The 13,203-nt window shown below is 45.9% G+C and overlaps 3 protein-coding genes across 7 annotated transcripts in view; all 3 read right to left on the bottom strand.

The window, feature by feature from the left end:
* Positions 1-1,534, bottom strand: part of LOC123060714 (V-type proton ATPase subunit E) — a 6,457-nt gene extending 4,923 nt beyond the window's left edge. For 2 of the 3 annotated variants that reach the window (XM_044483536.1, XM_044483537.1), the window contains exons 1-3: positions 1,268-1,534; positions 667-767; positions 315-471 (exon numbers count right to left, since the gene is read on the bottom strand). In XM_044483536.1, the coding sequence (XP_044339471.1) occupies positions 315-471; positions 667-767; positions 1,268-1,369 (360 nt within the window). In that variant the 5' untranslated portion in view covers positions 1,370-1,534. The remainder of the gene's footprint in view (positions 1-314; positions 472-666; positions 768-1,267) is intronic. The other variant, XM_044483535.1, reaches the window with a different exon arrangement.
* Positions 1,535-6,812: 5,278 nt separating this feature from the next.
* On the bottom strand, positions 6,813-7,401 carry LOC123060713 (uncharacterized). The gene has a single exon (XM_044483534.1). It carries the CDS (start codon positions 7,271-7,273, stop codon positions 7,019-7,021), a length of 255 nt encoding a protein of 84 aa, XP_044339469.1. The 5' UTR covers positions 7,274-7,401; the 3' UTR covers positions 6,813-7,018.
* Positions 7,402-7,768: 367 nt separating this feature from the next.
* Positions 7,769-12,314, bottom strand: LOC123060712 (uncharacterized). 3 transcript variants are annotated; one of them, XM_044483531.1, is made up of 4 exons: positions 12,116-12,314; positions 10,568-10,610; positions 8,781-10,457; positions 7,769-8,454 (listed from the first exon to the last, which is right to left on the bottom strand). In XM_044483531.1, coding segments are annotated over exons 2-4 (2,091 nt in total). In that variant the 5' UTR covers positions 10,569-10,610; positions 12,116-12,314; the 3' UTR covers positions 7,769-8,041. The 3 variants fall into 3 exon arrangements, with proteins under 3 accessions (XP_044339466.1, XP_044339467.1, XP_044339468.1); XM_044483532.1 differs by lacking the exon at positions 12,116-12,314 and adding an exon at positions 11,910-12,096; XM_044483533.1 differs by lacking the exon at positions 10,568-10,610 and having other exon boundaries at positions 12,116-12,304.
* Between the last annotated feature and the right edge of the window lie 889 nt (positions 12,315-13,203).

The following is a 13,203-nucleotide window of genomic DNA, read 5'->3' as shown; positions in this document are numbered from 1 at the left end:
TTTACATTTCTCAACGTGCCTGTGCTTCAGCATCGATTTTTTTCCCCAAATTCGACTTGGCTTGGATTATGCTTTTGTTATCACCAACAGTGCTTGAAAATGGTAGATGCAGCACTAAGGGAACCGGTTAGTTACTGAAATTCCGTGTGTCTCATCTTGAGGGCAGCCATTTGTACATTCCTAACAGGGGATGCATTCACAACCCATATAGAGATGTGTGCTGGTTCAAATGAGCTATTACTTGCAATAGCTGCAACAAAATTCATGCTTCATATTTACGTTACAGAAAACGATGCAAATTCCACTCTGCTAACCTGAACAATAAGTATCCTGAGAAGTTTCTTGTAAGATTCATGGTCTCGGCTTTGGTACAGTAGCTCTTTACGCGCTGAATCAATCATAGACTTCACTAAATCATCTTGAGCTTGAAGAACTTCAATTCGGGAAGCATTGAGCTGCATTGAGTATTCACTGCATAAGGTAACACACAATCAACTTCAGAGAGTTATTCCTCTGTTCTGATTTCTTTATATCCACATGAGCAGGTCATGTGCCAAAAAGGAGAAAAGTTCTATATCAATGACTTATGAGGAGCAAGTATTTGCCAGTGCGTAATTTGTAAAATAAAATAAAATAAACAGCACAGTCGGGAATGAGAACTTTTACATTTTCTTCTTGATATCAACTTGTTTCTCTTTCTTTTCATAGTCCTGCCTGATCTTCTTCTTTTCAGCTTCCACCAGTTGTAGTTTCTCGATTTGGAATTCCTGAGATCATTCATCAGTTCAAAGTTTCAAAAAGGCATCACACAAATCATGACAACACTAAAAATATCCTAATTATCCAGAAGGACGGACAACTCAATGAAGGAGACAGAGTAATTCACGGGGACATATATCTGAAGTTCTAGCTTTTCACTTTTCTGAATTTGCATTGTATCAGCTGAAAACGCAGTGCCCCAGATTACGATTACAAACATTACTACTAGCATAGATGTCCAACGGTCCAGCATTACGCCAGGGAGAATCCATAGAGAACACGACCGAAACCGCAACTCCAGCAAGCACTCCGGTAAGCCATGGACCACCAACACAGACTCCTACGATGACGCCACTGCCCGATCCACGCCCCGGTACGCTCCAGTGCGCGACCCCAGCAGCGATGCAACAGATCCAACCCTCCGCGACGCCGATCTCGCCGATCGCAGCCGAGATCCGAAACTATGGAGTAGAAAAAGATGCGCAATATAAGAGGAAACCAGCGTTACCTCGGCGGCGGCGGCCTCGATCTCGAATGCCTTCTCGACGGCTTCCAAGCGGATGAAGTCCGTCATCTGCTTCAGCTGCTGCGCAACATTAACTTCGTCCATCTTCGCGTTTGGAGAGAGAAAGTACACTGATCCCTTGTTCGCCGGTGATCGCCGGGGTCGGTGACAGTGAGGAGACGGGTTTTGAGTTGTCGATGCGGGTGGCGTCGTGGAGAGGTGATTCGTTTTCCTTCTTTGACGTGGGGGTGATTCGTTTTCAGTTGTTTATACGGAAGACGTGGCCGCTCGGGCTGGGTTCCGAAGAGGGGGGATTGGATGATTTGCCCCACTTTACAAGGGGTTGAATGATTTGCCCTGTGATTGTCTCAATGACAGTGGTCCTGGACCTCACCCGGTAGTCTTTCACGGGGCAAATGATCTTATAAAGAAGTAAAGTGGGGCAAAAGATCCAATTTCTTGGAGGAGAGGTTTTACACGCACGCATGTGTTCGTGTCAGACCACACATTAGGGCATCTCCAAGGCATAGGGATGTCAACAGTGTCCTGTTTAATCCCGTTTAAAGTCCATCATTCACTTATGATATGATAGTTTAAAAAAGTTGTTTGTTTGCTTGAGGAAAATGAACCATCAAACTCACAAAAATTAACTAAACGGAATTGCGGACGCCATTTATTTGCCATTTACAGATCACGAAAGCCATCGTGAGAAGATTTGCAGGAGTGTGGACACTAGACACGTAGGACCCCGACATCCTCGGTCCACCCAAAATCCTTTTCGGACCCTGCGCCTCCATCCTTCTCATTTTTTCTTTTCCTTCTTTATCTCTTGCCTTCGACGCCGCTCCACCACCCCAGCCGTCACGTCACACCCCTGCCGAAACTCCATGTCTCCGTCACCTCCAGCGCTCCAGCGGGGCTCCACCTCGCTTCTCCTCCGTCGTCGTTCAACCCCTATCCTTCGACCGCCCCGCCAGGTACCATCCGCTACTGGTATATTCATCATGCCCGACAACTGTTCGATGAATCGCCGGAGCTAAAAACAATTTTCTCTTCTTCTTTCTAGCAATGGATTCCGGTTTGGGGTACATATATGAGCAGTGTGTTGAGTCGTCCGACGAGAGTACTCCGATGAGACGGCGATGATGCAGGAGGTCCTTGAAGACACGGGGCATGTGGAGGAACATGTTCTCAATTTCAAGGGCTCGATCAAGGGTCATCGAATGCTCGACCGCAACAGGGCGCGCGACCATTTGACACTGATAGCCGACTACTTTGCCCCAGATGCACTCGTCGCTGACCATTTTCGCCAGCGTTTTTCGGATGCCTAAGACTGTTTTCGATCGTTTGTATCATGGCGTCTGGTCTTATGATGACTGCTTCATCCTAAAGAAGGATGTCGTGGGAACGATTGGATTCTCTGGTTACCAGAAGTGCACGTCCACACTTCGGATGCTTGCATATGGCACAACCGCTGATTCATGGGACGAGTACATACGGATGTCTGAGAGCACATTTCGGAGATGCCATTGTTAGGTTTGTAACTGCCATGGTCGAGGTGTTCGGACCTCAGTACGTGAGAGTCTCAGTGAGAGAACCAACTGTAGCACACACTGAGAGGACCTTAGCAATCTCGGAAGCAAGAGGATGGCCAGGTTTGCTTGGATCTCTTGACTGCGTGCACTGGAAATGTAAGAAACTGCCCGAAGGCTTTACAAGGGCAATATCAGGGTCATATTAAGAAGTCCACCATCATTCTTGAAGCAGTTGCATCATAGGATCTTTGGATTTGGCATGCTTTCTTTGGCATGCCCACGTCTCACAATGACATCAATGTGCTGCAATTATCACCGTTGTTTGCGAGGTTGGCTAAAGGAAAAGCTCCTCCTTGCCACTATAGTGTCAATGGACATGAGTACAACATGGGTTACTATCTGGTTTGCGGTATCTATCCTCCGTGGACTATCTTTGTCAGCACCATCTCTAACCCAATTGGTAAAAAAAGGGCTCACTTTGCCCAAAGATAAGAAGCAGCTAGAAAGGATGTCGAGAGGGCATTTGGAGTTCTCTGTAGGCATGTTTTTACAATTGTTTGTGGACCTGCTAAACAATGGGATCCATAGACCTTGTGGGAGGTGATGACATGTTGTGTGATCATGCACAACATGATCGTCAAAGATGAGGGTGACGATGCTGCCGCAGCTCTAGAATTTCAGAACATCGGTGATCCTATCCAACTTCCAGACAAGAATCCGACCACATTTGAAGAGTTTATTCAAATGCATCAACAAATTCGGCATCGACCAACTCACGAGCAGCTGAAGGAAGATCTGATTGAACATCAGTGGGCACGCTTAAAGGGGAAAACAATGTTGGGATATAATATTTGATTTTTTTAATTTGAACTATTGTTGCATGCAGCTATTTGAATGTCTGTACCCTTTGTACGAGGCTATTTGATCGTGCGGAGTTAAAAAAATGAGGCAGGTCGGATGTATGCGGCTACGGTTGAATGGCGTCCTTCCGCATCCATGTTCACGGACTGGTTCTCCCTTCCGCGGACGGACGCGGGAGGAAATTTGCGGGTTATCGTTGGAGATACCCTTAAAGCATCTACAAAGGAGCTTTTGTCCATCCCAAACAATGACTGGCCAGTGTCTGGACAAAAAATTGTCACCTAATCAAATCTGACATACTCAGTCCAAACGTCTAGACTGACTGACACCCCCAAGACCTAGCTCATATGTAGGATAGATATGAGACGCTTGAATGTGTTCATTACATCAGACTTAATGGCAGGGCCCGGGCCAAATCTCTTAAAAGACGTCCTCGTCCTTGCCCGACCTATCACGTTTCTCTTCTCTTTTCTCCCTTGTCCGCATAGCTGCCACTGTAGCTCTGTCGCCATCGTTGTTCCATCGTCGTCCTCAACCCACAACACCTCTTTCCCTATCCATCCTCCACATTTGTTGTCGGCAATGGTGAGTCTTCGTTTTTGGCTTGATTAGTGGCATGGTGGCTCATCTTTATGCTCTTCTTTCTCTGTTCTGTGTTTCTTACTGTTCTAATAGTTTCATCTCAAAACGTTTCCTTAATAATTGGGATATGGGTCTTCAACGTGTGCTCTCTCCTGAAGAGTTGGAGAACTGGCACTGTCTTGCTACCATCTCTCCCACGCTCTCAGAGTCGGCAGATTCGGTGATCCGGCCTCATACTGCTTCTAGTTGTTTTATAGTTAAATCTCTTTATTCCAGATTGATAGAGGGTTCTGCTATTATAGTTAAATCTTTGGATTTGGCATGCTTTCTTTGGCATGCCCACGTCTCACAATGACATCAATGTGCTGCAATTATCACCGTTGTTTGCGAGGTTGGCTAAAGGAAAAGCTCCTCCTTGCCACTATAGTGTCAATGGACATGAGTACAACATGGGTTACTATCTGGTTTGCGGTATCTATCCTCCGTGGACTATCTTTGTCAGCACCATCTCTAACCCAATTGGTAAAAAAAGGGCTCACTTTGCCCAAAGATAAGAAGCAGCTAGAAAGGATGTCGAGAGGGCATTTGGAGTTCTCTGTAGGCATGTTTTTACAATTGTTTGTGGACCTGCTAAACAATGGGATCCAGAGACCTTGTGGGAGGTGATGACATGTTGTGTGATCATGCACAACATGATCGTCAAAGATGAGGGTGACGATGCTGCCGCAGCTCTAGAATTTCAGAACATCGGTGATCCTATCCAACTTCCAGACAAGAATCCGACCATATTTGAAGAGTTTATTCAAATGCATCAACAAATTCGGCATCGACCAACTCACGAGCAGCTGAAGGAAGATCTGATTGAACATCAGTGGGCACGCTTAAAGGGGAAAACAATGTTGGGATATAATATTTGATTTTTTTAATTTAAACTATTGTTGCATGCAGCTATTTGAATGTCTGTACCCTTTGTACGAGGCTATTTGATCGTGCGGAGTTAAAAAAATGAGGCAGGTCGGATGTATGCGGCTACGGTTGAATGGCGTCCTTCCGCATCCATGTTCACGGACTGGTTCTCCCTTCCGCGGACGGACGCGGGAGGAAATTTGCGGGTTACCGTTGGAGATACCCTTAAAGCATCTACAAAGGAGCTTTTGTCCATCCCAAACAATGACTGGCCAGTGTCTGGACAAAAAATTGTCACCTAATCAAATCTGACATACTCAGTCCAAACGTCTAGACTGACTGACACCCCCAAGACCTAGCTCATATGTAGGATAGATATGAGACGCTTGAATGTGTTCATTACATCAGACTTAATGGCAGGGGCCCGGGCCAAATCTCTTAAAAGACGTCCTCGTCCTTGCCCGACCTATCACGTTTCTCTTCTCTTTTCTCCCTTGTCCACATAGCTGCCACTGTAGCTCTATCGTCATCGTTGTTCCATCGTCGTCCTCAACCCACAACACCTCTTTCCCTATCCATCCTCCACATTTGTTGTCGGCAATGGCGAGTCTTCGTTTTTGGCTTGATTAGTGGCATGGTGGCTCATCTTTATGCTCTTCTTTCTCTGTTCTGTTTTCTTACTATTCTAATAGTTTCATCTCAAAACTTTTCCTTAATAATTGGGATATGGGTCTTCAACGTGTGCTCTCTCCTGAAGAGTTGGAGAACTGGCACTGTCTTGCTACCATCTCTCCCACGCTCTCAGAGTCGGCAGATTCGGTGATCCAGCCTCATACTGCTTCTAGTTGTTTTATAGTTAAATCTCTTTATTCCAGATTGATAGAGGGTTCTGCTACTACCAAGTTCAGAAATGTGTGGCGTCCTAGAGTTCCTCTCAAAATTAAAACCTTCATGTGGCAAGCTATTTGTGCTCGTCTGTTAGCGGTGGGCCAAATTCGTAAGTGTAATGGCCCTGATTTTGATCTTTGTGTTTTGTGTGATGCTCCGGCGGACTCCTCAATGTGACTTAGCCATCATGTTCTGGTGTTGCGTTTGGTCGTATGTGACATGGGAGCCCACTTCTTTCAACGAGCACCGATTGCTGACTAGGTCTTTGTTGAGGCAAATTAGGGAGTAAATTAGGCGTTTATTTTGGTTCGATTTTTTTACTACATGTTGGGTCTTATGGACTACTGGAAACCAGTTTACTGTCTGTTCAAAACTTCAAATCATTATTCTTTCTACAGCAATGGAAATCAGTGACCAAGGAGGGTGACCTAGAGGATACGGAGCTGCTGACCTGGCGCGTTCGTGCCATGGCGTTCTCTCTTTCTCAGCAGGATCTAGCTTCTCCGACCTAGGGTCTAGTTATGGCTTTCTCTTGGATGCTTCTTTTGTGCAGGGCATCTCATTGTGTTTTTGCTGCATGTGCGGTGTCTAAACTTGGTAACTAATGTGTGGTCCGGTGTTAAGACTGTTGGATGTACGGGTGAATTCTACATGTTGACCTTCTTCATCAAGTCAAGTGTATGCTTTTTCTCTAAAAAAACAGTATTCACGTTTTTATTGTTATATCTATACATTATTTGGAGGATTAAAGTTCACATGATCATACACAAACTCCGAGACCAAAATATACACGTGCATGATCAAGTTCAAAGCAACCAGAAAGGCACGCCAGAACTCTTGCGAGAACGATTACAACCACGATACGAGTTCTACATGACATCGCCGGAAGGAACGAGCAACAAAACTGCCGCTGCAAACTTACATATACCAGACGGAAAATACTACAGTACTAGCAAAGGATGGCAAAGATGCCCGCGTGGCTTCAGAAATAGGGGAAGCGCGCCATCATGGCCGGCGGCGAGCTGGACTCCTTGCAGAGGGAGTCGAGCTTCCACCCGGGCAGGGAGACGGCGCCGGGGCGCTCCCTGCTGGCCGGGGAAGGCGAGCCCGGGCTGATGGGCTCCTTGCTCGCCGCCTTCACCGCCTCGACGGCGCCACCGCCACCGCCACCGCCCGCCGCCGGCCTAGGCGCCGGGACGATGGTTATCTCCGGCGTCCGGCTGCTGCTCCCCTCCATCTCCTCGCTCCCTATGCTGTAGATGATCCTGGAGGATTTTGTTTCTGCGTTGGAAGTGTAGAACTGGTCTGCTGCACTACTGCCTTCAGTGCGATCTGCTTGCCTTGCCTTGCCTTGCCTTTAATTTATGCCATTTTTATTGAGAGGCAGAGATGGCGATGTTTTCTTTTTCTCTAACAAACAACTGATTTAGTTGTCTTCTTTATTGTCGGGAGAGGATAAGATCAAGACGTAGTCGGATATGATCTATCACGCCATCGTCGTCATCCGACTTGGAATTATTTCTCGAGACATTGATGAGCGGATAGTGCACGTCGACAAAGACCAGTGGCCTCACCTGCGTGGTTGGTTCAACCTACCGCCTTTCCGTGGTTATCTTATGAATTTTGTTTTCATGAATGCACGCCGTAATTGTTCACAAAATATCTTCCCTATGATATTTTTGTCAGAATTCCAGTTCCATGGTATATGCTCTGATTCTCAGGTTTCACAGAATTGTCGGCAGAACATCATTCGTAGTCACGGGAAAATGAAATGGACACCAAAAATTTCACTATCATGGCCCCTACTCTACTCCAGTTTCTTCTGTTAAAGCCTAAACATGAGCAACAAGTTACAGGTACGATTCACCTTGACATGAATCTACAATCTACGTAGTCCACTAAAGGCCAACCAAATAAAGATCAGAACACATGCAGCGAACACTGCCCCTTCAACTATCAAAAAAATACAGTGAGCACTTGAACAGCAGGATCCGACAACTGTCTGTCATAAGCCGAAAAGATCGTTGGTGCCAAAGATGGATCCACCAAACTGCCTGGTGTTCAAGTCCCCACCATCCAGGGCCGACGGGAACCTGTCGAGCCACTGGGTCAAGCTCGGACCGTCCGAATCCTCCACCCACGGCGAGGTCATGTCGATGTCGTCCAACGCGATCGGATCGCCCTCCCCTTTCTTCTTCGCCGTCGTTTTGGAGTCGGAGTGGAGCGTGAGATTGTAGTGCACATAGGCTTGGTCGGCCAGCGCCTCCTTGTTCAACTTGTTGCGCTTCTCGGAGTGGCTCTGGAGGATGATGGTCCAGTCCCTTTGGAAGGTCAGGGTGCTGCAGACCTGGCTCACTATTCTGACGGCACAGTGTTGTAATGCTGGCGCTGAATCGCCATATTGTTCCCACCACATCCCTGAGAAGCAAAAAGGTCATTGGAATAAATCCAGATTAAGGGAAATGGAACAGAGCGTCGTGATTGTGCATGGAAGATAGATAAGATGACTTTGCACGCAACTTCAACAAATATCACTAAACTGAAACTACGATTATGGAGTGCGACAAATAAGTCTCAATATATCTACTCCCTCCGTTCCAAATTACTCGTCGTGGTTTTTAGTTTTGAACTAAAAACCACGACGAGTAATTTGGAACGGAGGGAGTAGTGCTTAGAGGGGCTCAAAACACAGAAGCACTCAGGAAATATTTAAAGTACAAAATTTCAGTGCAAAAGGGAGAAACCTGGGGAGGTGTTGTTGCGGGCCTCTTTAGCAATGTTAGAGGCGAACATTCCTTGTGCCTTGCGGAAAGCATGCAGTTCCGAAGTGATACCCTGCCTTTGGTCTGGGACTGTAAGCACTTTATCCAGGACATGGTAGAACTCCTCCTTGATAGTAGTGAAAAATTTGACTTCTGGATTATACTGGATGCTTGGGTTCAGAAAAGCAGCTGCTGAATGAAGAGGCGAATGCAGCTCCACCAGCCATTTCTGCTCCACAATATCCAGAAATGTCTTGCATTTGCCTTCATCCATTATGTAGTATGTTCTAATAGAATCCATCACCTTTGTCATAGACTCGTATATATAACCAATGGCAGCCTTGCCTCCTGAGACATCCCTCATGACCCTCAGTAGAGGTTCTGAAACAGCCGCTATCTCTTCGACTGCTCGCCAAAACTCATCGTCACTGAGGATCTCAACACAGGAAATACTTAGAGATCTATTTGCATATGGAGAAGATACATACTCAGAGCTGTGAAACATTTGCTTCAGCTTTGATCTGTGCTTCAACAGTGACTGCAGAGTGAGGAAATCTGAAACAGATTTTGTAATCCCTGAGCAAACAAGCTCCTGCCCTGCCATACACCTCCTCATAAGATCAAGAACCCAGTTGTTGTTGTAGACAAATCGTGTGATTGTTTGTGCTTGACATATGCATTGGTTAACCCAATCAATCTTGGAAAAGTCATCCAACATTGAGTTTACACAAAACGAAGTGCAGGGAGACCAGAAAATGGTGTTGTAGTTCTGCATGATGAGTTTATCAATATTGCCGTAGTTTATGTTCCTATCACTAATAATCTGAACAACATTATCTGGACCAACTTCCTGAATCACTTCATCAAAGAGCTCATACATCCCTCTGTGATTTTTTATGTGTGGAGAAGCATCTACTGTTTTGAGGAAGAATGTCCCTAGTGGAGAAGAGACAGAGAAGTTGATCAGGGCTTTCAATTTGTTGTCAGTCCACGAATCGGCTAATATAGTACAGCCTGTAGTCACCCAATCCTTTTTTATCTCTTGTGTTCTCTGCAAAACCTCTGACTTGAGCTTTTGAACCCATTTTGTTCTCAAAACATCAGCTGATGGCCCTTGGAATTCCTGCCCAACAAGTGTGTCCATCATATGCCTATATGAAATGGAGTCTGCAATACTATAATCCAACTTATTCTCAAAAAAGAATTCAGCAATGCACCGTTCCACTTCCAATCCTGAAGCCGGACGGGGCTTGGTGGCAGCACCAGATAGTCTAAGTACTGGAGCAGACATTTCCAGGCCAAGGAGCTGACTCGGCTCGAATGCAGGAATAATAGCAGGCGAAGTAGCCAGCCCTGGGGAGGAAGGCTGAGATGGAAGTTCCCGTGTTCTTTTTGGAAGCACCGACAGTTCAGCAACACGTTTCCTCTTGAGAAGCTCGAGCTCCCTGTGTGATTCCTTGGCTTCTATGAGAGCGATCACCTTTTCCCTGACATCATCCGTCACCCTGACGCAAGGATTGACGCCTTTGCTCGGAATTTGAGACAGATGAAACTTGAACCTGCTTATTCCGCCATTGATAACCTTCTGGCAGAATCTGCACCGGACCCTGTTCCCGTCCAGCTTGTCGCCGTACTCCCAGCAGGCATCCTTCTCCCGCACTGAAGCAGTATATAGCAAATGATCACAAAACAGAAATGCAGCACACCAACGTTTGTAATCATAGGAAAGATTAAGTTATAGATGGTGCAACTGAGAGAAGGAACAATACTTTATGGCGAAGCAGGAGGCTGGAGGCGACTTCAAGTTTATATCTGCAGGGGAATTAAAGGTATGAATTACTAAGGTCTGCTGCTTATCATGTGACTGAGTAATCTGGGTAACTAGGAACTGGGTGTATTGCAAGTAGAAGCTCAAAAAGCAAAAGACGACCGAGTCAATTGAACTGTTGGAACCAGGACATCTCAGTGTTTATGTAACTATGTGTATACAGTGCAACACAACCAATTCAGTGTTGCATCTTCATTCATTAACATCGCCGCATAGCCAATGCGGAAAAAATGTTTTGTATACCCATCAGCGAAGTCACTAGTGCCTGAAAGTTTGAGAATATATACATGCCACAATCATGACTTTCATGTTATCTCATATATAGAGTGATTGCACAAGACGTACAGGGAATTAATTCCAGTTACAATTTTTCTCCATAATGGCCTGATGTCGCTAATTACGCAGGAGCTAAATATGGGAAGGGATAACAGAATATCCTAACACTCCCCCATAGACACAATGGAAGATTTTCAGATGTTGAGGCTGGACCGAAAGTCCGAGAACAAGGGGGGCAGCCATCCATTGGTAAATATGTTGGTGAACTGTCAGGAGGAAGGCATGTGAAGCGCACGAATGTGTCCAAGGGCAACGCAATCGCGGACGAAGTGGTTCTTGACCGAGAGCTGAAGCCAAGAACCTAGCCATCGTCAACGCCATTGCCGAAACCAACTGGCTTCATCAACTCATCTCAGAACTGCATCACCACCTACCCCGGGGCCATTGTCATCTTCTGCAACAACTTAAGCATGGTCCGAACCCGGTTCAGCATAGCAACCGTTCCTGAACCGGGTTCATCGACATGTAGACCGCACTGACATTGTCACTAAAGATGACAGTGACCCGGGGTAGGGGCATAACAGTGTTGTACTACCTCCGTCCGGGTTTACAAGTCCCTTTCGTATTTTGTGCCAAATTTTGACCATGGATTTAACTAGCAAAATTTAAGTTGAATATTATAAAATTTATATCACTAAATTCGTATTCGGAATAAGTTACGAATGATATTATTTTTACTACATAAAACTTATATGTTATTAACTAAATTTACAATCAAAATTTGACACAAAATACGAGGTGGGGCTAATAACCCCGAAGGTAGTACAACATTTGGGCATTTGACAAGCTACTACTACTATACTTCTTGAATCCAGCCCAATCCAAGAAATGAGACTCCGGTAACGCTCTCAGGTCTGATGGTCGTATGTATGGCTGCTCTGGCAATTCATCAGCCAGAGTATCAGCGGCAGAAATGGAAACAAAGTCGATTCCTTTGATTTCTTTACCATTTGTTCCCTCGGACCAACCCAAACTCCCAGAACAGTTCGAGTTTCTACTACTTCAAAAGGGTTATGCTAATTTCTTTTCACTGCGGATCGGCGAAATAATCGCTCCGACTTGCGAGGAATAATCTACTTGAGGAATAAAGCGAGATCCGAGTTCTTCAAGCTTGCTTGTGTAGATCGCGGAAGGGGACGGGGGGGCTGCTAACCTGAGCTTCGTGGAGCGATTTAGCTTGGGGTATTTCTCCTCTCTTCTCCCCGATTTATCGTCTCCTGGTCGGGAGGCTCGGCCGCCGCCGCGTCGCGAGCGGAGCCGTGCTGCAGTGGGGGAGAAGAGCGTGCGAGATGTCTACGCTTGGGGAAGGCGGGGATGCCGTGGGCTGCGGGTACGCAACGCGAGATACCACGATATGGGTCTATAATAAGAGAGGAAAAAAGACACCACGAGATGGACTGGCCCGTCTCATCCCCGTGTGCTATGGAGCTCGAACTGAGTAATCCAAACGTACAAGTGCTTTATTGCACATCTAAATCGAGCATAAAAAATACTCACATGATTTTTTATGTAAGATCAATCACAGAGAATTTAGACGTGTAATACTTATGACACTGCTTTAGCAAAACTGAATCTAAAACGCCTGCAAACCATGTAAATCGATATGTCCGAATGTTTTTTCCTATCCATCGTGGTGCCGTAAATGTCCAGCTACGCGTCTGGTTATATAAATTTCCGCAAATTGGATACGGATAGGGGATGTTTGCGTGAGTCCGGATCTCCATCACGTAGGACTCCGACGATCCTGGCCCGCCCAAAACCCTTTCCGAAGCTCGCGCATTGGCCATACCCGCATTGTTTCGCGCTAAAGCCCGCACATTCCCACCTTTTCCATTTGACCGTCACCATCATCTACCCACATTCCAGCCCTTTTCACCGCCCGCCGCCACATGGATCCATTTGTATTGTTACCGAAAACGGAGAGGGAGGATCCAATGGTGGCGGCCGCCCCGAAGATCAACTCGGCGACTCGCAATGCGCGCCATGGGCAAGGAGAAAGCGGCTTTGGAGATGGCCACTGATACATCTCTGACTTATCTATAATTTTTGATTGTTTTATATTATTATATTATCGATCTTGTATGCTTTATATGCAATGTTATATCATTTTTGGGAACTAACTATTAACCGAGTACCTAGTGTGAGTTGTTGTGTTCTGCCTGTTTTTGGTTTTACAGAAAATCCCTACCAAACAGAGTCCAAACATGAAAAAAAATGATGCTTTTTTTTGGACCAGGAGGG

This window comes from Triticum aestivum, chromosome 3A, assembly GCF_018294505.1.
Source record: "Triticum aestivum cultivar Chinese Spring chromosome 3A, IWGSC CS RefSeq v2.1, whole genome shotgun sequence".
NCBI lineage: Eukaryota > Viridiplantae > Streptophyta > Magnoliopsida > Poales > Poaceae > Triticum > Triticum aestivum.
This window is presented reverse-complemented; position numbering and strand designations above follow the sequence as displayed.